The 23804-nt window shown below is 44.2% G+C and overlaps 1 protein-coding gene across 9 annotated transcripts in view; it reads right to left on the bottom strand.

Annotated features, from left to right (window-relative positions):
- HERC6 (HECT and RLD domain containing E3 ubiquitin protein ligase family member 6) overlaps window positions 1-23804 on the bottom strand; it is a 76994-nt gene that overhangs the window by 36900 nt on the left and 16290 nt on the right. The window contains exons 1-9 of one of the 9 annotated variants that reach the window (XM_070263433.1): window positions 14484-14566; window positions 12859-13018; window positions 10799-10875; window positions 10454-10577; window positions 7696-7923; window positions 6682-6776; window positions 5306-5433; window positions 4474-4610; window positions 3472-3539 (exon numbers count right to left, since the gene is read on the bottom strand). In XM_070263433.1, the coding sequence (XP_070119534.1) occupies window positions 3472-3539; window positions 4474-4610; window positions 5306-5433; window positions 6682-6776; window positions 7696-7923; window positions 10454-10490 (693 nt within the window). In that variant the 5' untranslated portion in view covers window positions 10491-10577; window positions 10799-10875; window positions 12859-13018; window positions 14484-14566. Of the gene's footprint in view, window positions 1-3471; window positions 3540-4473; window positions 4611-5305; window positions 5434-6681; window positions 6777-7695; window positions 7924-10449; window positions 10578-10798; window positions 10876-12858; window positions 13019-13975; window positions 14340-14483; window positions 17337-23804 lie in introns of those variants that run through there. The other 8 variants (XM_070263429.1, XM_070263432.1, XM_070263430.1 and 5 more) reach the window with 8 other exon arrangements.

Consider the following 23804-nt stretch of genomic DNA (forward strand, 5'->3'; position numbering starts at 1 on the left):
GGGTCTCTCAATTCTTGATCATATCTCCACTCTTTTCCTCTGCTCCACCTCAGCCACTGATGCCCTGGATCAGGGATTCTAAACTGACACTATTGACATTTTGGGTCAGAAAATTTTTTGTTGTGAGGGGCTGTTTTGTGCATTGTAGGATGTTCAGCAGCATCCCTGGCCTCTACTCATTAGATGGCAGTAGCTGCCACCCCAACACACACACCGCCCTCCCATTATGACAGCCTAAAATGTCTCCAGACATTGCCAAATGTTTCCTGGGGGGCAAAACCACTGCTGGTTGAAAGCCAGTGCCCTAGATACAGATGATACCTGTACTTGATAACCATCAATAATTGTTCCACCTTCTAAATTTCTGTTGGAAACATTCTCCTCTCTGATCATCATATACCATCTTTCTGATTTACTTACTTTAGAGTGGAACCCTCAGTCCAACATTCTTTGATGCTGGAACAAGTTACGACTTTTGAGACTGTTGGGATGCAATGAATGTGTTTTGCATGCAAGAAAGACATGAACTGCGTGGGGGCGGGGCCGCAGGGGCAGAATCTTATGGTCTTTGTGTTCCCCTAAAATTCATGTTGAAACCTAACCCCCAATGCGATGATATTAGGAGGTGGGGCCTTTGGGAGCTGACTGAGTCATGAGGATGGAGCCTCCATGAACGGCATTAATGCCCTTATAAGAGACCCCAGAGAGAGCTCTTGCTCCTTCTACCCTGTCAGGGCATAGCGAGAAGACAACCATCCATAAACCAGGAAACGGTCGGTCCCTCACCAGACATCCAATGTGCCAGCGCCTTGATCCTGGACTTCCCAGCCTCCAGAACAGAGAGAAATAAATTTCTGTTGTTTATAAACCATCGAGTCTACACTTTTGTTATAGCAGCCCAAACAGGCTAAGACACTTATTTTAGAGTGGAACCCAGTCCAGCATTCTCTGAGGCCTGAGCTCTCCAATCCATTGACTCGATTGTTCACTGTCCATCACCCTTCTCCTGTCTCCCTGACCCCGCTTAGATTCCATGGTCAGCACTATAATCAGTCCTTTGCAAGCACCTCTAACTCTTCTGTCCCTTTCCTATTGTACTTACCTAGCAGAAGTCCATCTGTGGTTAAACTCAACTCTGATTAGTCCATGATGCAATCCAAACAGCTTAACATCACTGGAGAAAATCATCCAACTGTGCTGACTGATTTCACTTTACCTCTACGACCACAAATTTCAAACGTGCCTTCGAGACTGTTTAGTAACTTCCCATGACATTTGCTTTCTCCTTCTCTGAGACAACTATTGTACGCCTTCCTTTTATTCCCAAACCTGTAACACTCCTCTTCCACTTCACTCACTCGCCGATGGGGAGCAACCAGGCAGGAACTAATCACCTTCCGCCATCCACCTCCCCTTACCTGCCCTCTTCCTTATTGGAACGGAATACATATTTCTGCTCAAACGCCTCCATTCTGCATTGGATCCTGCTCTGCTCTCCTATCTGGGACATTGCTTCTGCAATTAATGGCTCTTTCTCATGCAGCACCTATTTCTCCGTCTGAACTGGATGATTCTCACCAGCATACAAACATACTTACTATCACCTCTCTAAACAACAGCAAAACCCTCCCATAGCTCACAACAAAGCTTCTCAGAACCATCACAGTCATTGTCTCCACTTGCTCCCCTCTTATTCTGGGTCTACCCTACTCAGTCCAGTTTCATTCTTTCTCCCCAAAGATGATGCAATCTTAAGAAAGCAAAAACAAACTCTGTTCCTCTTACTTGACCTTTCAGTGCAAGGTGACAGAGCTGGCCAACTTCCTCCTTCTAGAAATACTTTCTTCTCTTGTTGTGATGAGCCACCCTCTCCTAACTTCCCCCTACCTCAGAGACTGGTCCTTCTCAGTCTCTTCTTCTGGCTCCTCCTCACTGCCTGACCTCTAAATGGGGAAGTCCCCAAGGCTGGATTTTGGCCCCCTTCTCATTTTTACTGTCTCTCTGGGTGACCTTTCATCCAGGCCCCTGGATCTAAATACCATCTACAGCTTGATAATTACCATGTTTCTATTCTGGTGCTGACGTCCTCCCTGAGCTCCAGATTCAGACATCCAACTAAGACTCTGAGGACATTTCAAGCTGACCCATCTCACATAACTGACCCCACCTCCCATTCCTGACTCCATCGCATATAACTCTTCACCCTTTTCTACCCAGCTCCGCCTGACTCGCCCTCTTTCTGTCCCTCGCACAAGCTAAACTTATTCTCGCCCCAGGGCCCTTCTATGTGCAGTTCCCACTACCTGAAATGCTCTTTCCCTGGATCTAGGCATGGCTAAGATGTCTGCTCCAATGTCACGGCCTCTGCCAGGCCTTCCCTCACTGACATTTCTAAAGAAGCCCACCTCAGCAGTCTCAAATGACACGTTTTGTATTCTTCAGAGCACTTGTCACTCTCTAACACAATCTTATTTATTCTGCATTTACATGTTTATTGTCTGTCCTTCCCCGCAGAACCCAAAGGCCATGAATGAGGGCAACCTTGTCGGTACTGTTCACTGTTAGCCCAAGCACGAGGGCAGAGCCTGAGACCCGGGAGGCCTCTGTTGACTGGCTGACTGAACGGCTATTACAGAGCAGCCAACTACATTCTCCTGACTATCCCCAGCACGGAAACCATTCCTCTGACCACTTTCCGTCCCAGAGAATACAGTAAGAGTCTATATGAGCGTCAAGTTTAAAACATTCCTGATAACAGAAAAAAGTACAAATTAGGAAAATAAGTATGCTTTTGTGTCCATGGCTACTGGTGTAAGCTTTGGGGCTAGACTGCCTAGGTTTGAATCCAGCTCTGCCACTTCTTAGCGGTGCAACTCTGGGGAAGTCCACCTTTCTCAGACTCAGTTGTTTCATCTGTAAAATGGGGGAAGCAATACCATCTGGAATTGATATGAGGATTAAACATGTGGATGCATCTGGTGTACTTTGGTGCCTAACGCCTGATGACTATAATTGACATTGGTCATTACTGTTATCATCATTAATATTATTTAATAATAAAAAGTTACTGTAAAAGCAATGAATTTGGATTTTGGGTCTCATGTGCTAGGAAGCCAAATGAGGAAATGAGAATTGCAAAAAATTTTTAAAAAGCATTCTAGAGTCAGCCCTGATGGCCCAGTGGTTACAGTTTGGCACTCTCACGGCTTGGGCGGCCCAGGTTTGTTTCCCAGTTGTGGAACCAAACCACTCATCTGTCAGTAGCCATGCTGTGGCGGCAGCTCACATAGAACGTACTGGGGGACTTTGGGGAGAATAAATAAATAAATAAATAAAAAGCATTCTAACAGAGGATCTTATTATTTTAGTAAGAAATTTGATGACATATGAATGATACAAAGTTTCAAATACTGTTCTGAAATCTAGAGGAAGAAAAGTATTTTTAAAAGAAAGAGAAAGTATAATGGATACCTGAGAAGTTGTCACAAAGTTGGCATACGTTCCAGCAAAAATGTGTTTGACTTGAACATCCACAAGGTCTAAAAGAAAGTCATAAATCCATGCTTATGGTTTTTAGATGTAAAAAATATATCTTTTGTTATAAACCTAAAACTGCTCTAAAAAATAGTCTTTAAAAAAATCTGGTGTATTACCAAGCTAAATTTACTTATTTATTTGCAATTTATATTCTTCTCAACAGATTTTGACTACAAACAGCATAAAAGATTAATTTTGTGATATATTCATTTAGCTGAAAATTTAATTTTTCACGCACTTGCATAATGAAGCCAGGCTGCTGTGCTTTAGAAGAGGTTTGATTAAATACATAAAAGTGCATCATTCTGATGCTTAAGTAACCTATTTGGGATCTTCTTTTGTATGACCTCAGTCTTTAGAAACGATTACTAAATACTCTAGGGATCACTGCAAAAGAAAAAATGCATATTATACAAATTAAAAGTAACAGTCCTACGAATGGATAAAGAAGATGTGGTATTTATACATGATGGACTACTACTCAGCCGTAAGAAATGACGAAATCCAGCCATTTGTGACAACATGGATGGACCTTGAGGGTATTATGCTGAGTGAAATAAGTCAGAGGGAGAAAGTCAAATACCATATGATCTCATTCATAAGTAGAAGATAAAAACGACAAAAAAAAAACCACATAGCATTGGAGATTGGACTGGTGGTTACCATTGGGGAAGGGGGGAGGGCAAAAGGGGTGATTAGGGTCACATGTGAGGGGATGCACTATAATTAGTGTTCGGGTGGTGAACATGATGTAATGTATCCAGAATTTGAAATATGATGTACATCCGAAAAAAATAAAAATTAAAAAAAAAAATAAAAGTAACAATCCTAGAAGAACCCCAGTTCTAAGTACTCCTTTGAAAGGAAGCTGAATAATATTTCTCCTCCACTGGCATCAATTAACACAAAATCGTGAAATTGGGGGACCACTCATACCCTCAGCAGAGAGCAGGCAGCTGATGTCAAAGTTCTCTGTTTGGGCCTCCGGGTGAGTGGAGCTGCTTCTGCAACTTGGTCCACGACCAAAAGACACCACCTGACCAGTGGTGTAGACATATGCAAGGGTGTGATAACTGCAAAGAGAGAACACACTATAATGAAGACCAGGGTCATCATGCTTTTTGAAGAAGATGATGTTTCTTAACACAAAACAACAGGTTTATCTTACACTAAGCATGCAGATCCCTGATCACAATGTCAGGGTTAGAGGCCACCAAACGATGTGGCTAAACAAATGGGAGGTAAGTATTAACTCATTACTAACCTTAAATATAGAATCTTATTGATGGGTCTTTACTATGGTTTCTATGCTTTGTGTTTTAAATGCAAGTACTTTTTTTGAGTTGGATAGATGATACTCAAAGTAGCCTCATAATTGCCTTATGAAAAAGTCTGAATATAAATGCAAACATATCTCACCTTCTACAAGCATGAGATTGATTTTGTTTTATCAACTCAAGTGGATAAGCACCATTATTTTTGTTAAAAACTCACCACCCGCCCCCATACCTAGTAAGGCGTCTATACACAGTAAACTTCCAATAAATTCTTATTAAATAAATAAAATGCCCAGGATAAAGAAAAAGTTGGAAAAATTAAACTATATTATTTGAAAGAAGTAAATTTTCAGAAAGGAAAATGATCTATAAAAAGAAAAGTCACATATCTGAGGGTTTTAAGGTGTGATAACATTTCATATGAGTCCGTTCTGAGTAATAAAATATAACACTTTCTACTCATGCTAAAAAACATTAATAAAGCCTATTACCTTCCACAATCTATCTGTGAAACTAGGCCATCAATTCTTTCCACGAGCTGTGGGCCTCTGTCCTGCGCACTGGGGCTGTGTCCCAGCTGTCCACAGCTGTTGTCTCCAAATGTGAACACTTTCCCATTCTGTTTAAAAAAGGAGGAATCAGACTAATTTCAGGTCAGAAAATGTAACTAAAAGTTAAAGATTGGGCCAGCCCTGTGGCAGAGTGGTTGGGTTGGCAAGCTCTGCTTCGGTGGCCCAGGGTTTTGCTGGTTCAGATCCTGGGCACGGACATGGCACCACTCATCAGGCCATGCTGAGGCAGCATCCCACATGCCACAACTAGAAGCACCCACAACTGGAATATACAACTGTGTACTGGGGGGCTTTAAAGAGAAGGAAAAAAAAAGAGATTGGCAACAGATGTTAACTCAGGTGCCAATCTTTTAAAACAAACAAACAAACAAAAAGACCCTTAAAGATTAAGTATCATAAGAGTTATATGTGAGCACTAAGCAAAATATAAGCTTTATATAAAGAGGAGGGGGTCTTATAGTTATTTCTAATAGTAAATGTAAAGTTAACACATTAAACATGGGAAAAAAAAAAAATCAGTGGAATTCCCTTGAGAACTAAGCACTCAATACGCAATAGTAGAACGAATGGAGGGACCAGTTAACGGGCTCAAGAGTAACACTAACATGTAAGCAGAGGGTTGCTTTATTTATTTGAGCATTACTCTGAAAATAATCTCTTTTTCAAAAGATGACTCTTGATTAAAACAACTCTAGCTTTCTCCTGCCAACTAAGAATAAAATAATCCAAACATGTTTATAAAACAAATAATAAAAATTATTTTAGCTGTTGAGTTTTTAAATAAGCATTTCAACCCCACAGCTTTCAAGTCTATTCCTCATGGCAATGGAGAGAATCCAAACCATTGGAATATATTGTATGGCCAGTATAAGAAGAGGAGGAAAACATTCAGGAAGCCGGCTTGTAACTGTGCCAAGTAGGAAATGGAACAAAGAGAGTTCTAGGCTGTAAAGTGGGTTGTTGAAAACTGTAAAAATTACTTTGCTGCTTCTATAATAATTTCCATCCGTAGACCCACATTATGAATGAATAATTGCCAAAAAGGATTAGCTCCTGTAATAATCTAATTTAGTAGGTATCTAAAAATATTTCCTAAAGCTGAAAGTAGCTTTTGTCTTAGGATCTTGAAAATTTCATGCTTTATACTGGGTTAACTTCTCCCCTTTAGATATTTGTATACTGAATGGCTGTGCTGAGATATTGACCCATATGTTGCTTTCAGCAACAATCAGTACACGTACCTTGTGGTAACACTTCCCTAGGATTTAAAAAAATAGCAAGACGTTTTGGATTACCTGGGTGAGCACCGCAGTGTGCTCATAACCACAGCTGATGTAAATCACACCCAGATTCCTCAGCGCACCAATCGAACGAGGCTTGTAGCTTTGCACTGTTGGAAGAAAGCAGCATCTTCAGAGCATAAGAAGCAGACTCAGATGTCACGAGTTTTTATATTTTTTATACTTTTTAATATTTTATCTTATAATTCATTAACATAATCTGTAAGTGAATAATCAGAAGTATTATTAGCAGTAATTAGCAGTCTTCTAGTCCAGTGGCTCCCAACTTTGCTGCACACTGGAATCCCCTGGAGGATCTGTAATACTGATGAGGCCTCGCTTCCATCTCCAGACATTCCAATTGAACTGGTATATGGTCCAGCCTGGGCACTGGGATTTTTAAATGCTCTCAGGGGAGACAGAATAATGTCCTCCTGACAATGTCCATGTCCTTTTCCCAGAGCCTGTGAATATGTTAGGTTACATGGCAAAGCAGAGTTAAGGAAGCAGATGGAATTAAAGTGGCTAATCATTGACGTTAAAACAGGGAGGTGAGCCTGGTAATCACGGGGACCTTTATCTGAGGAAGAGAGAGGCAGAAGAGTCAATGTCAGAGTAACGTGACTTGAGAAAGACTTAACCAGCCATTGCCTGCTCTGAAGAAGAAAGGGGACTACATGTCAAGGAATGCAGGTGGCCAGGAGAAGCTGGAAAAGGCAAGAAAATGGTTTCTGCTCCAGAGCCTCCAGAAAGGACCACATCCTGGCTGACACCTTGACTGTAGCCCAGTGGGACGGGCGCCAGACTTCCGATGGCCGGAACTCTAAGATAATAAATTTGTGTTGCTTTAAACTAAGTTTGTGATAATTTGTTACAGCAGCAATAGAAAATTAATACAGCTCCCTAGAACAAGTCTAATGGGTCACAAAGTTTGGGAACCACTGTTCTAACCTGTGAGACGGCCCTTTGCAGAGTCTTCCAACTGGAAAGAAAGAATGGTTTACTGTAGGAACAAGACTATCTTGTTACCTGGAACATTATTCCCGCTGAGGGCCAGCTGCCCTGCACTGTTGTTTCCCCAGCCAAATGAAGTCCCAGAGACAGACAGGGCAAAGCTGTGGGCCCCTCCTGCAGCCACCTGAGCCAGGGGGATCCCTTCCAGGGACCTCACCCTCTGCGGGCTGTCTTGGGAGGGGAACTCCTTCCCCAGGCCCAGCTGACCTTGGCTGTTCTTTCCCCATGAAAACACTTGGCCACCTACAAAAATAAAGAAGAGAAATTCAGAATCGCACACACATTGGAATACCAAATGCAAGTAGAAACTACCACCCTCATTCTAAAAACCTTTAAAGAATAAAACAGGAAGAAAGGAAGTTAAAGTATTCTGGCTAAAGGCAAGGGGGCTGGTCAAGATCACCTTTAAAAGTCCCTTCCAACAACATCCACTCTTCTCTCTCTGAGTTAAGGGCAACCATATTCTTTCAGCTGCTCAGGCCAAAAATCTTGATTCCTCTCTTTCTTTTACACTCTTTAACCCAGCAAATCCTAAAGCCTCTACCTTCAGAGTTTATCCAGAATCAAACTACTTCTCACCCCTCCATTGTTACCACCTCAGCTGCCGAGTCACCATTATTTCTCTGCTGCAGAATTACAACAGCGCCTCACTGGGCTCCCAGATTCCACCTTTGTCCTCTGCAGTCTGTTCCCCAAAGAGCTGTCAGGGTGATCTTTTAAAACTATAAGTCAGCTCAAACCCTTCAGGAGCTTGTTATCTCATCCAACAAAAGGCCGATTCTTCCCAGTGCTCACAAGCCCCATGTCACTAGTCCTCCCCAGGACCACTTCTCGGCCTCATCTCCCGCCTTGCTCAGGCTCTCCTGACGCCCGCTGTTGCTGAGCACACTGCTGGCATACCCCTACCTCATGGCCTTTGCATCTGGATCATTCTTCTGGATCTTGGCTTAGCATCATGTCTCCCTCCCTTCCTTCCTTTTGGGCTCTGCTCACATGTTGCCTTACAAGAGAGCTTCCCTGACCTCCTTTATAAAATAGAAAGACCCCTGCCCTCCACCCGAGGGCTCGCTCGCTCTCTGTCCCCTTACCCTGCCCCACTTTCCTGCACACCCTTATCTCTATCTGTTATACCACATCACTATGTGTCTCTTTAAGGGTCACTTCCTCTACTTCCCCCCAGAATATGAGCTCCGTGAACACAGGGTGTTAGGTTTGTTCACTGCTGTATCCTCTTTGCCAGAAACATTGGAGGCACTCAGTAAACACTTGAGAAAAAAACATTTTATGTTGAATCTGACCAGAAATGGACAATTTATAGCAGGTCAAAAATCAAACTCTTCTAATAATTATTTATCCAGAGAAATGCCAACACATCTCAGATTTTTGTAATTTATAATATCCAGTTTTTATATTTAACTCCTCTAAAGTTATTTCCACCACCGAAAAGAATTTTTGAGGGCACAACGCAAGATGTCAAACTCTGGAAGGTCTATGAGGACTCGCAGCTCAGCAGAGAAAAGTATCGAATGCTGGGCTCAACACAGCCTCTCCAGGCCAGACCAACGCGAGGACAACCAGTACCCAAGGAACATTCACATCATTTCCATAATCAACAGGGACCATTTGTAACAACATGGATGGACCTTGAGGGCATTACGCTAAGTGAAATAAGGCAGACAGAGAAAGACAAATACCGTATGATCTCACTCGTATGTGGAATAAAAAAAAAACGAAAAAAAACCCCAACCTCATCGATACAGAGAACAGATTGGTGGCTGCCAGAGGTGGGGTGGGGAGGGCAAAGTGGGTGAAAGTGGTCAAAAGGTACAAAATTCCAGTTATAAAATAAATAAGTCCTGGGGAGGTAATGTACAGCATGGTGACTATAGTTCATAACACTGTATTGCATATTTGAGATCTGCAGGGAGAGTAAATCTTAAAAATTCTCATCACAAGAAAAAAAATTGTGTAAACTATGTATGGTGATGGATGTCAACCAGACATTGTGGTGATCATTTCACAATATACACAAATATCAAATATGGTGTATCCCAAACTAATATAATGTTGTATATCAATTATACCTCAATGATAAATAAATAAATAAATAAATAAAAGAAGGAAAGGAAGGAAGGAAGGAAAAGAGACTACTCCTTTTTGTACCCTTACTATCTGCTTTGGACTGTACAGGATATATTATGTACCTTCTCTCACTGAATCTTCTAAACAACCAGTAAGTTAGGCATCAAGATGCCTACAGATGAGAAAACTGAGACGCATCAAAGTTCAATAGCCTGCCCCAGATCAAATAGCTGGAAATGGTGGGAGAAGGAATCCTCCTGCAGCCACGGGGTCGCCTGGTCTCATAGCCTGCCTGGCGTAGTGGTTAAGCACTTAGGGCTGGGATGTAAGCAAGCAGAGGCTCAAATCCCACCTCTTCTATTTCTTAGTGTGTGACCTGGGGCAAACTACTGAAAGACTGGGAGCCCACATCTCCTCATTTCTGAAATGAGGGTACGAATAATACCGAGCTTCTGTGTTTGTTAGGTGATTATAGGAGATAACACGTGTAAAGCATCTAACACATAGGTGGCACATAGAAGGCAACCAAGAAATGCTGGCTGTCCACGGCCCCTGTGGCACAGCTGCAATTATGCCTATGACAATCCCCCAAGGGACACACGAAAGGATGGGGCATGTTAGTAAATATTGAGGCATAGTTTTGACATCTTGCCTTTTCTTTCTTTGATCTAAGTAAAAAAGACATACAGGCCTTTGTCTGTCTGAGGTTGCCAGTGTTGACAAGCCATTCAGCATAAAGGGCACAGTGCTGGAAATAACCCTGCTGCTGAGTTCTGAGGGAATCAGCCAACCAGATCATGTGAACAGAGACGGCTCTATGGCAATGAGACGTGAATCAGACACTACTTAGAGGATAATAAGAAAAAAGAAAATTGAAAAAAATACAAACAACAACGCATCTTATGAAATCTGGGGAGTTAAAAACTTCTAAATGCATTAAAATGAACCCCAATGCATTAAAAATCAACAGCTATCATTCATATTCAAACAATTACTCGCTTATGGACACTTGGTAGATCCAACAAGCCTTTTTTACCTTCTGATAATGCCAGGGAGTGGTAGTCTCCACAGGAAACTTGTATTATTTTTATGCCAGTCAGAGTTTTTATCTTCCTATAACAAAAATGATACAAAATCTATTAATCCTTGTTTAGAATGGGTCATCAAGTGAACCACAGAGATTTAAAGCTATCTCAGGTAATACACCTGGCCTAAGGAAACAATTTTATTTCCCTATATTTCTCTAGCACTTTCATTTCAAAGCCCTCAGACTGTTTTTTTGTTTGTTTGGGTTTTTCCTTTTTTTTTTTGATGAGGAAGATTGTCGCTGAGCTAGCATCTGTGTCAATCGTCCTCTATTTTGTATGTGGGGTGCTGCCAGAGCATGGCTTGATGAGTGGTGTGTAGGTCCACACTCCGGGTCTGAACCTGAGAACTCCGGGCTGCTGAAGCAGAGCACATGAACCCAACCACTATGCCACCAGGCCGGCCCCCTCAAACTGTTCTTAACATGACATCAACACGTACACAGGTACAGGGCAGAATCCAAAGTAGTTTATAATGCAAAAGTGATCTTTATGGACTTTTAATACATTATATAATGTACTAACTTTTATTCTTTACTTATTAGCCTAAAAGAAAAATAAATTTCTTCAAACATGTGTAGCACGGATCTTTAGAATTTATAGAACACTGTCACCTACGACACCTAATTTAAGCCCTGTGAGATAAAGAAACCATTAGGTTGAATCCCATTAAATTGACATTTTTGTGGATCAAAAACATAACTATCAGCAATTTCACATGCTTGAAGCTAGTAGAACTCAAAGAGGTCACACAGGTGCTGAGTTGTAGAGCTAGACTCAGACCTTGGTCTTTTCATTCCGAGTTCAATGCTCATCCCCGCAAGCCACAGTGATCTCTCGTAAGATTTAACGACCAGAGGAGGTAAGAAGAGGTAACTTCCTAGTATTAAAAAACAAGCTTTTGAAAATCCTCAAGCATGTAATTCATGACCACACAATTCAGACTGCTGGTCATAACATCTGTCCAAGAAAGCTGTTTGTGAGGATGTGATTTTTCCCCCCGCTTTACTAAGTAAAACATTAGGACCCAGTGGCTTATGATAAGCCAAAAGGTTATGTTGAGAGGAAAACTCTTCCTCTTCCAACTTGAGTCCAGTGTTTGGGGGCCTGCGAATTAACTGACAATAGACAGATTAACGGGAGAAAAGACAAGGTTTATATACGTGTACACACAGGAGATCCAGTGATGGAAAGTTTATGGAAGAGCCTGAGTAAAGGTTTACCTATATATCAACTTAGCAAAAGAGGGTTTTTAGGGCTTCATTGGGAAAGTATGGAAGATTCTTTTTTTTTTTCCTGAAGAAAATTCACCCTGAGCTAATATCTGTTGCCAATCTTTCTCTTTTTGCTTGAGGAAGCTTGTCCCTGAGCTAACATCTGTGCCAATCTTCCTCTGTTTTGTATGTGGGTTGCTGCCCCAGCATGGCTGCAGATGAGTGGTGTAGGTCCGTGCCCAAAACCAAACCTGGGGCACCAGAGCGTCAGAGCACACTGAACTTAACCACTAGGCCATGGGCCGGCCCCTCTCTTGGGTTTTTTGATGCTGACTGGGCAATCTGTCTTCACAGCAGCTGACTTCACAGGAAACTCCCTCCAAGGAGGGTTAATGGCTGCTGTATTTTCAGAATGCTCGGATATAGTCAGATAAGAGAAGTTCAAAGAAAATTTCTTTCTGCATCTTCAGTAGCTCAAATGTTTTCACTTTAAAATAATCTTCATACCAACTCTGGGGGCCCAACTGGGTCCCCACAGTTATTTCCAATAGATAAGACTAAGTCGAAAGGGCCACATGCTCTCATTTAACCCTGCCCTTCTCCCTGTCCCTCACAGGACTCTGATAAGAAATAATAATTGCTGTTACAGGTTTTTCCTGCCTCTTCCCCTCACTACACTGTCATCACTGAGGTTCGAACTGTGTTTGTCGTAGTCTGTCTTTGTACTCGGCCTCGTGCGTGGTGCCTGACACATGAAATTCAAAAATATGGAAGGAAAGTGCGAACTGCTCACTTACTTAGGTGTAAAATTTATTCCCTTGACCTCTCCAGTTCCCAGCTGCCCTTCAGAGCCCGCGCCCCACGCGAAGACCCGTCCTCTGTGACAGACAGCCAAGGAGTGCTCCTGCCCACAGCTCACGAGGCTGACTCGTAGAGTTTCCAATGTCCGAATCGGTTCTTTAGGAACAAAAACGAGACAAGACCCCCCACAAGATTATTAATTTATCAAGTTTAAGATAATACTTTCCTTCAAAAAGAAGGGTCACCTGGATTTTTCGTCTCTTCCAAAGGACTGTTAGATGGAGGCATAAAGTCCACGCTAAAGCTGTGAAGGAAGTAAGCTCAATGGGTGTTACACTGTCCTTACGGGAACGTGGCTGCTACTTAAAAGGGTGGGCATCGCGGAGGAGGGGAACTTGTAAGGACTATGATTCTTGACCTCACGTTTCTCTATGATGGTGGTAGCAAAGCCCAGCAAAATAAAGGGAGCTGGAGAGAAGATGGGCTAGCCTCTGCTCCGCTCTTCTGGCTTCCTCGCCCTGAACAGCGAAAACAGTGAATCTCCTGCTCAGGAGGAAACCGCAGAGAGCCCGCCTTGTGAGAGTGAGGGGCGGATGCCAGATCCTCTCACAACGAGGAGCGCAGTACTGTGCCCCCAAAGGCAGCAAACCTGCCGCGAAGGAACACCTGACCACATTTCCCTACAAGTCAGTCCAATCTGCTTTCTCAAGGGGTTTGTCTCTGAATTATTACAGATTTGGAGTCAAGTACATCATTACCATTTTTAGCACTTAAGTTTTCTTTTTCATCTTTGTAATCTTATCCTTTTCAACAATTTACTTTCAAACCACGCAACAATAAAAATTCTCCCAAAGGTTCACCCATTCATGGAGGTAGAAACTGGAACCACTTTCCTGGAGAACAATTTGGCATTAAGTATCATGTTGTCCCTCATTTCTACCTGAAGGGGATCAGGATACGGCACCCAAAAATATGCCACTTTGGCATAAGGATTATTTTGAGCCGAAGGCAATTGAGAATCAACAGATGCAGGAAGAATTCTCAGCCCTCCCTTTATCCGCCTAAAAGCAGGGCACAAATTTCCCTTGTACAGGTGTCCCCTCTGTCCCATACCAGGAAGAGAAGAACGACTCTTTATCACCAGAGTCGGCATCAACAGATAGATTCGCGCAGGGCAGGACTGCTCTCGAAAGGCAAGCGGAGGGACCACCTCTCTCTCCGGTCAGGGGAGGGCGGTCCAGTTTAGCTGCGCTCTCAGTTTCGCTTTGAAGGTGAACTGGAAACTGAAACAAACCCGAGGCGCGTCTGGAAAACGAAATTGATGAAGTTGTGCAAACCACAAACCATCACTCTGTTTAGATGGATTCGCGCAGGGCAGGACTGCTCTCGAAAGGCAAGCGGGAAGGACCACCTCTCTCTGTTCAGGGGAGAGCGGTCCAGTTTAGCTGCGCTCTCAGTTTCGCTTTGAAGGTGAACTGGAAACTGAAACAAACCCGAGGCGCGTCTGGAAAAGGAAACCGATGAAGCTGCATCCCGGGCTGCGCGGAGCACCGATCTCCCGCCTCCCGGGGGCCCGCGGCCCCAGGCCCCGCGCGCCCCGCACGTGGGTCCCGGCGCTCACCTGGCCGCTCCCCGCGCGGCGCGCCCCTCCGGCCCAGCTGGCCCCGGCTGTTGTCCCCGTACGAGTGGACCGTGCCGTCGCTCAGCAGCAGCAGCGCGTGGCGCCCCCCGCAGGCCGCCTGCCGCAGCTCGGGGCCGCCCGCGCCCGCCGGCCCCCGGCGCAGCAGCCCGCCGGAGCCCGCGTCCCAGCAGCAGTACATCTCGCGCCCGCGCCCGTCTGCCCCGTCCCGCCCGGCGCTCAGAGGCTGGGGACAGGTGTGCGCTGACTTCCCGAAAACCCGGAGGCTGGCTGGCTCGGCCCCACCAGCCGTGGTCTCCTCCTGCCGTCAACTCGAATCCAGCGGCACTGCCCTGGCACTTGCGTCATCCTGACGTCTCCCCGCCTACGGCTTTTGGGGGATGAAACAGGAGCGCCAAGTGCTGAGGAGCAGAGGGGACTCCGGTGGAAGTTCCCCTGGATTTGCGTTCGAGCTAAGACCCCTGTGAGCTGTGTGACTTTGGGCAAGTTACCTAACGATTTTGTGCCTCAGCTACCACGTCTGTGCAATGTGGACGGTTATGTTAGGATAATTTAGTAGATAAACCACAGTAGGTTAGAATTTGGCGCCCGAGATGCGAAAGCCTCATGGTGCCTACATTCTCCTATTTATAAACAGATGAATAAATAGTATAGTGTCAGGTGGCAACATGAAGAAAAACAGAACAGTAAAGGAACAGAGGCTGGGGGCAGAAGGAAGTAGCGTTTTTTTGTTTGTTTTTTTTAAAGATTGGCACCTGAGCTAACAACTGTTGCCAATCCTCTTTTTTTTTCTTTCCGCTTTTTCTCCCCAAATCCCCCAAGTACATACTTGTATATTTTAGTTGTGGATCAAGAACTAGTGTTTTTTGATAAGGTTTCAGCGAAGACCTCTCTGATGAAGTGACATTGAGCAGAGCGCTGCAGGAACACGGGAAATGAGGGAATGAGTCATGCTCATCTCTAAGGGCAGGGGGTGAGGGGGCAGTCAGAAGGTTTTGAACAGAGAAGTGACATGATCTGACTTCAGTTTTAAGAGAATCATTCTAGCTGCCATGTAGAAAATAACAGAACAAAAATGGATGCAGAAAAGCCAGTTAGGAGAGGCTGCTGGATAAATATTTGCTGCGCCTCTCCACCTAATGGCATCAAGCTTGAGCATGCGAATTTGTTCTGGCCAATGACATCAGGCAGGGAACATCTTCCAGGAGTCTGGGTTAGAAGGATGATGCTGGGACTAAGGTGCTACCTTAGAGGGGAGAATGGGAAGAAATGATCACATACAAGATGTTTTGGAAGTCAGAGTCCACAGAGTTGCTGATGGATGAAAGTGGGAGGAAGGAAGGAAGGAAAGGGGTTAGGATTACCCCAAGGTGGGTCTGAGCAACCGGGTGAGTGGTGGTACCCTCTCCGGGGGTGGGGTGCCTCAAGGGACGTGCCAGTTTGGGGCTGGTGGGTCAGGAGTCCAGTCTGTAATAACCCTGAGATGCTTGTTTAGGGGCGGAAAATTTTTTGCTTCTTTCCTTCTAGGTTCTTTTACTGGTCTAATAATTAAATCAGCATAAGACAGATTAACAGGAGAAAAACAAAAGCCCCCGGCAGGAGACCCAAAGACAGTCAGGCATTTGAGACTTACGTGAGATTCTGAGCTAAGGAGCAGGGAATGGGGGTCTGGACCTTCAGAGGGAAGGAAGATGGGAAGAGCAGATGTTTGGTGACGTGGCATGTCATGCCATGCAGAGAAGTCTTTCTGATATGAAAAGTTGTCTTTGGTATTAGCTTTCTCCCTGGTACAGGCCCTCGTCTAAATTGTTTCAGGGATTTTGGGGGAAGGTAGCTTTTCCTGAGTCTCTTGGGCCTTAATTGTCTTCAGCTGGAAATAATCCGCATGCCAAAGTGGCGTTTTGGAGGTGGCATATTCTGCTCCCCCATGCTTCTTACTAGGAGGCAATAAAGTCAACCATTTTGGAGCGGTGGAGAGAAGTCGGGGTGGAGTCACAAAACTGGGAGGCGTCAGCATAGAGATGATACTGAAAGCCAGAGGGATGCTTGCGATCACCAATGGGGTGAGCATGGCTGGCACAGAACAGACGACTGCTCCTGGGAGGAAAGCCAGGAGGGACGGTGTGCGAGGAGCAAGGGAAGAGTAAGGGAATGATCAACTCTGTCAGTTGCTTGTCGAGCAAGATAAAGGTTGAGGGTTGATCTTTAGGTTTGGCAAAATGGAGGTCACTGGTGACTCTGACAGCGTTAGCTGTCGTCAGCATTATTGTTTTAGTATTATAGTATCCATTTGTGTACTCAGCTCACCTCTCTTTACTACTACATTTTAAGTTCTCTAAAGATGAGAATAAATGTTATTTGTTTTTCTATCTCAAGAGTGCCCGGCACATGATAGATGTGATAAGTATGTACTGGACAAATGGGTTGATGAGTGGTGAGTAAATGAATAGCATTTCCATTTCACTATGTACCATATATAACCTTTTTCTGAATGGTAATTTCCTAAATGTTAATTACTTTCCTGAGGCACAAACTGTAAGAGTTTGATATTATCAGCATAAAACACTGAGCCCTCATATTAAGTTATTTCTTAAAAAAAAATCTACCAGAGGGGCCGGCCCAGTGGCGCAGTGGTTAAGTTTATGCGTTCTGCTTCTCGGTGCCTCGGGGTTCGCTGGTTCGGATCCCAGGTGCGGACATGGCACCACTTGTCAAGCCATGCTGTGGCAGGTGTCCCATGTATAAAGTAGAGGAAGATGGGCACGGATGTTAGCTCAGGGCCAGTCTTCCTCAGCAAAAAGAGGAGGATTGGCAGTAGTTAGCTCAGGGCTAATCTTCCTCAAAAAAAAAAAAAAAAAAATCTACTAGAGAACTAAATTGTAAATGTACTCTGCTCACTTTGTGTCCCTACGACCTAGCACAGTTTCTGCCACATAAAAAGGCCTCAATAAATGTTAGTGAGACAAGTGAATAAAATGTAAATTAAAGAAACCGAGCACAGTTTTATTGCTTGAGAAAGATATAATTCTCAATTCATCTGTGTTCATGCACTTGGAAATAGCTCCCATTTATTGAATGTTTACCATGTGTTGACTATTTTATATAAAATATCTAATTTAATTCTTTCATCAGCTTTTCTCAGTTAAGATTCTTTTGGTTCCCAAGAGACAGAAAATATTTCCTAATCTCACTGAGGCAAAAGGGAAATTTACTGGTAGATTGCATTATTATTCCAAAATATTTGGTGCGCCTCTCCACGTATGGCATTAAGCTTGAGCACTTGAATTTGTTCTGGCCAGTGACATGCGAGCGATACAAACAACCGTCCTGGGAGATGGTTTAAGAGTCAGCGCTTGTTTTCCCTACTCTCTTTTTCCTCTATTACAACAACCGGTGATTTTCCAGATAGAGATTGCTCCGTCATCCTGGGTCCCAGATTAAAGACAACAATCTAGCTGAGTGGCAGCTCGTCTAAGGAGCACAACTGAGAAATAAATCTTTGTCGTTGTACGCCCCTCAGCTTCTGGGGGGTGTTTGTTATTGCACAGATAGCATCAGGTAGCCTCTTGTGACAGTCACATCACTGAAGTCCATCAGCACGGCTGATTCCAGGAACTGCTGTCCACCAGGACTTAAACGATGTCCTGATGATTCCATTTCTCCTATCTCTTCACTCCGCCTCTTGCTATGGGGGCTTCATCTTCAGGCGCCATGCAGTGTACTCCTCAGTTCCAGGATCCCCTCTGAGATGGCAAGAGGGTTACAGCAGCCTTAACCTTTTTATCCAGCCCTCAGCCCCACAGCCTGTGGAGCATTTGCTCACAAACAAAAGTCCTGGGGTTTAGTCGTGGTGCTCTCAATGACTGATTTGGGTCTCATGTCCACCCCGAGCCAATCATTGTGGATGCCAAGAGATCCTGTCAATCATCTGGCAGAACTGTCTGTGAGCTGGGGACGGAATCTCACCCACGCGCAGGTTTCGAGAGCGAGGAGTAGGCAGATTCCAAAATGAAAGCTGGGCATGTTGCTGGAAGAGGTGGGGGATGGATGCCAACGCGTATCCTCTATAACAATTATGTGCAATAAGTATTATTATTATTCCTATTTTGTGGGTAAGGAGTCAAGGCTCAGAGAGTTTTGGTAACTTGCTTGAAGTTACGTGGCATGTAAGTGGCAGGATTTTAACACTGGTGAATTTGACTAGAACGCCTATTTAATTTCCACTGTAACACACTCTTTAGTCCCCGATCTCTCCTCTCGTGTGCCCTTTGGGTTAATGGCACATCCTCACAACCATTCCATGTAGAAAATTCCAGCTTTCAGACAGCATCATCATGGTGGCCTGACAGGATTCCTTTGTGTCTCCACTTCGATCTACAGAAAGTGAAACATCCATACCCAACAGAGGTTACATTGCCCAAAACACCAAGACCAGAGAGATCGACACATCTGTACATACAACGGTGCGTGCATTGGAGAACGGAGAGAAGGGGAACAGCAGAGGCAGAGCCCAGGACCCGGGACCCCCGGCAGCAGCGGCTGAGCCAGCCGCCCCCAGCCCCGGAGAACTCCGGCCAGCCAGCCGCGGCGGCACCTGTGGCCGCGGGAAGCGGAGCGGCAGCGGAGGCGGAGCCGGGTGATCCCGGAGCGGGTCGCAGAGCGGAGGCGCTCACAGGACTCCGACGTCCCAACCCCAGCGGCGCCCGCAGCCCCAGGGCAACAGGCAACCGCTGAGGCAGTGCCCCGCGGACCTGCTCCTTCCACCCGCTCGTTCCCCTTCTCAACGCCACCACCCCACCCGCACCTCGGCAGAGCTCCTGACCCAGGTGATCCCTGACACAGTGGGGGCATCAGCTATCCCTGTGTTTCCTGGCAGCTGCGAAGCCAGCGACAGCGAGGCATCAATGACCCCCAGGGGTGTAGGCAGCGACACCCTGAATAGAGGCTCTGGAGGGTGGAACATGCAGATCCTCAAACGTAGCCAGAGGCAGCTCAGGTAGAAGAAACCAAAAAACTGGCGCTATAGCGCCACCTACTGAAAAGCAAAAGAAAGGCCTCTAATCTCCAACTGATGGAAAAGTTTGAATCAAAACAAACCAACCCATGCCTAAATAAGAAAAGTGTTTGCCATGACAAATGCTCCGGCAGAGGAATAACTCAGCAAGCACCACAAACAACTACGGTAACGTGGCATCGCAAAAAGAAAATAACGGTTCTTCGGAAACCAAACATAAATTCATGGAAGATTGTGCTCTAACCCATGAAGAATTCGAAATAGCCGTCATGAAGAAACAGTGAGCTACCAGAAAACTCAGAAAGGCGGCTCACTGAGTCAGGATAAAATCAATGAACAGAAGACAATTCATCTTATATTCCCTTCCCTTTCCAAAATCCTCCCCTAACCAATTAGTTGCTGAAAGATGCAAGCTCATATCAGCAACGTCTCATTTTCCATCCGTTTTCTATCTCCACCATTCCTACCCTAGTTCAGGTCTTTTGCAATAACATCTCGCATGTTTCCATCTCTAATATCTGGCATCTCTAATGGATCTTTTAAGTTCTACCAAGTTATCTGCAGAAAAAACACTCCTGATTATATCTCTTACCTTTTTTAATGTTTGCAGGCCTATTGCTACAGAAAAAATAAATACGAAACCTTTTGTGTATAACTTAAGGCCCTCCGTGATCTGTTTGTAAATGACCTTTCCAGCTGCATTTGACCAACAATTACAGGCATACACACACGCGCACACACACATGCACACGTACACACGTAACATGCACTGGGACCACTGTCACAATGAAAAACTTGCCTTTTCCTACTTGCTTTTTTTCCCAAATCCATGCCTTTGTTCATTCTATATCTTCTGCCTGGAATTTTCTTTTCCCCATTTCTATTTACAAAAATACATATGTCTCAAAGCCTCTTCTCTATGACGGACTTCTTGGACTCCACAATATCAGTGACTGCTTTCTGGGCTCGTACGACAAATGATGTCCATAGTGCACACACACTCCCCAGCCTGATACTAAGTTCACTCTGGATTGCTGTATTATTCCATCTCTGCCCAACCAACCCTGCCAGGGACCTTAATCATCTTTGTAGCCTCCCCAAAGCCTAGCAAAGTGTTACACAGTACGTGCTAAATATGGCAGCTGGCGCTCAGTGACTATCAGGGTAATTAATTAGGTAAAATTCATGGTTATTTTTTTTTTTAAATCTTTACTGAATTTCCGCTATGGGTATAACATGGAGCAAACAAAAGATAATAATTATTACTCATGTTGGTATTTACTTTAGACTTTACGAACTCCTTCCAGCCATTTTACCTGCTGTCCTCATAAGCACAGAGGAAGCAGGCATGAGAGGGAAGACTGTCCCTATTTCAGAGGAACTTCGGCTCAGAGAGGTGAAAGCGATTTGTCTCTAATTACAGATGAGTAAGTGGAACAGCCCATGGCTTTTCTTTCCACTACACAACCATGTCTAATGCGTTTCTCTTTCTCAGAGAACACCCAGGTAAGAAACAGAAAATCGATTGAAATTGACCATCATCATATCTTTAAAATCAAACTTTGAAGATTATTTGTACCTTATATTACACAGCAATAACCTGTTTTTCTTTTTTACTAATTTTCCCCTAAACAGTGATTTATAGAGGGCTGGAGAATGAGAGAATGGAAAGGAAATAAAATTTCCTATCAACCTACCACATGCCAATTTCTCTCACAATATATTTCCTCACTTAAACTTTGCAACCACCCTATTAAATACTCCTCCATATTATGTACCCCCATACTGATGTGAATAACTCAAGCCTCAGAACATTTTAGTGACTTGCTCAGATAAATAGTAAGATAAATGGGGAACCCCAGATTCAAACCATGCCTCCTTTCTCTTCCCTCTTTCCGCCAAACAGCATTGACTCAAAGTGAGGTGAGACGGAAGTGAGAAAGGGGATGAGGGAGGGGGATGAACTAAGAAAAGAGCATCGTGGAGCACATGGAGTTGAGGAAAGATGGACTAAACCAGTTAGGAGAGGGGAAAAGAGGCCTGAGGGCAATCCCTGAGGATCAGGTGGAAGGGCATCTGAGAAGAGAGGGGCCTGTGGCAAGTGCATTGCTTTCCTCTGCCATCTTCTTTCCACACTCACTTCTGCTTTAACCCCTGTGCTTCTGAGTTCAAAGCCCATCCTCTCTGCTACTTAGCCGGGAGAGCCCTCAGACCGGCAAGTGAAAAATGGGGCGCACTGCAGGTATTAGCTTCGTTTGTGATTACACTCCAACCTCCGTCCCAATTATGTCCAGGTGGCTCCCTGGCGAATGCCGTCCAGTGGTTCTTCACAAGTGGACAATTCAGATAGCTAGTAGAAGTCAGTGGGAGAAAAAACCCACCTACTCAAACTCTGACCTCTGAGTCTCCTCATAGATAAGAAATGGCAGTTTTGAATTTTAACTCTAGATGGCAGTGTTAGTCAATCTGAGCTCTTTTTTTACCCTTCGTGAAAACACTTGACCTAATTTTTATGGTTGGCAGATTAATGGCTGACATCTCTTTTCTATAGGTAGTCTTATAATTATCCTTAAAGATATTAGTGATTTTCTTTCCCATGCTCATTGCAAGATATTGGTATTTCAATCACTTAGAAAAAATATAAAATGTTACACTCACGTGTTATATTATCACTACATCATTGTCATTATAACGCATTGCATTATAATGCTACATTTATCTGGAGTCTACCAGCTCTCTTAGAGACCCAGAACATGGTCCTGAACTGGGAAGAAAGAAGAAAAGTGCCTCTGAATCCTAGAAATGGTTGCCGCTCAAGCCAAGGGCTTCTGAAGATATTGCCCAATTATGAATTGAGGACTGCCCAAGATTTGTATGGAAAACATTGTCTAACTTAATTTGTTAACCTGTGTGAACCAGTGGAGATTTCCCTGTAAGTTAGGATTAGTTTCACCTGCATGTAATAAAACTGCCAAATGATAATGTTTAACAAGATACAAGTTTATTTCTCTCACACATAAAAAGTCCAGAGGTGAGCAGCCAAGGGCTTGTGTGGCAGCTTCCTGGTTTTCCAGAGACTCAGGCACCTTCTGTTTTCTTCATTCAAGAACCTAACTACCATCTTCAAGGTCACCTCATTTTCCAAGATGACTGCTAGAGTTCCAGCTGTCACAACTGTATTCCAAGCAGCTGGAAGGATGAATGAGGCTACTGTCCCTCAAATCCCATCCAACATTTCTACATGCATCTGATTAATCAAAATTTGTTCACTTGGCCATAGTAGCTACAGAAGGCGAAAAAAAAGTGTAGTTTTTAGCTGAGCACCTTACAATCCCAAATAAAATTGGGATTCTGTTACCAAGGAATAAGAAGAGAAGAGATTTCAGGTGTCAATGAGGAGGCTTTCGACAACCAGCAAGGCATTTGAGATGTTTGGTCTGAACACACGCGGCAGGCAGGGCCGGCTTCCTGGGTGTGTAACCAGTGTGCTCGGTTGCACAGGCCCTGCTCTCAGAAGGCCCTGAGCTTAGTTTAATGCTCCGCTGCCGCCGCCTTGAAATTCTTAACAACTTTACCTTTGAACTTGTGTTTTGTAAGTGAAGTCTGCTGGAACACTGGGGCATGCAGGTGAGTAGGGGAGATCCACGCAATATGCCTGCTATTTCTTGCCACCGTATTCAAATATGGTGTTCGAGATGCCCCGTGAGCACCAAATTCCATGGGATCCGTGAGGTGTGGGAGTTCAATGAGGCTTAGAGGTCGTATGAGGTAAACAGGTTCATCTACAGCTGAGTAAGTGGGGACACTGACAGCCCCTAGAGCCACACTCTCTGAACCAGAACTTGGCTTCCAACACACAGAGAAGGCGACGACATTCTAAGAAACACAAAGAGCAAGGAACCCTATCACACCCTTTCTCACTGCTGTTCTTTCTCAGTATTAACCAATCACTTATGCTGAAAATAATGACACAGGAAGAAAAGGAAAGTTAGGGCAACCTGTAGCTCCTTCTCCTTTCAGTCCTTCCTTGTCATTAGGCCGAGATGAGTGTGTTGGTAGAACACGCCGGTATCAAGAAGTGGAACAAAACAGTTGAGTTAGTTTTGTGCAGTGTTTCCACTCTTCTGATAAGGACCAAATATGCATATAAAAGCTACAAAATAGAAGTTGCATGATTTCAATGATTTTGCCTATGAATTAAATGCTTCTATCTGTGTTTAAAACCGGCACTGCGCAATGTAAAGACGAATGGTAAAATTTGTCCTAATAATTTAGAATTCTAATTTTTT

The sequence above is a fragment of the Equus caballus genome, chromosome 3 (assembly GCF_041296265.1).
Source record: "Equus caballus isolate H_3958 breed thoroughbred chromosome 3, TB-T2T, whole genome shotgun sequence".
Classification (NCBI taxonomy): Eukaryota; Metazoa; Chordata; class Mammalia; order Perissodactyla; family Equidae; genus Equus; species Equus caballus.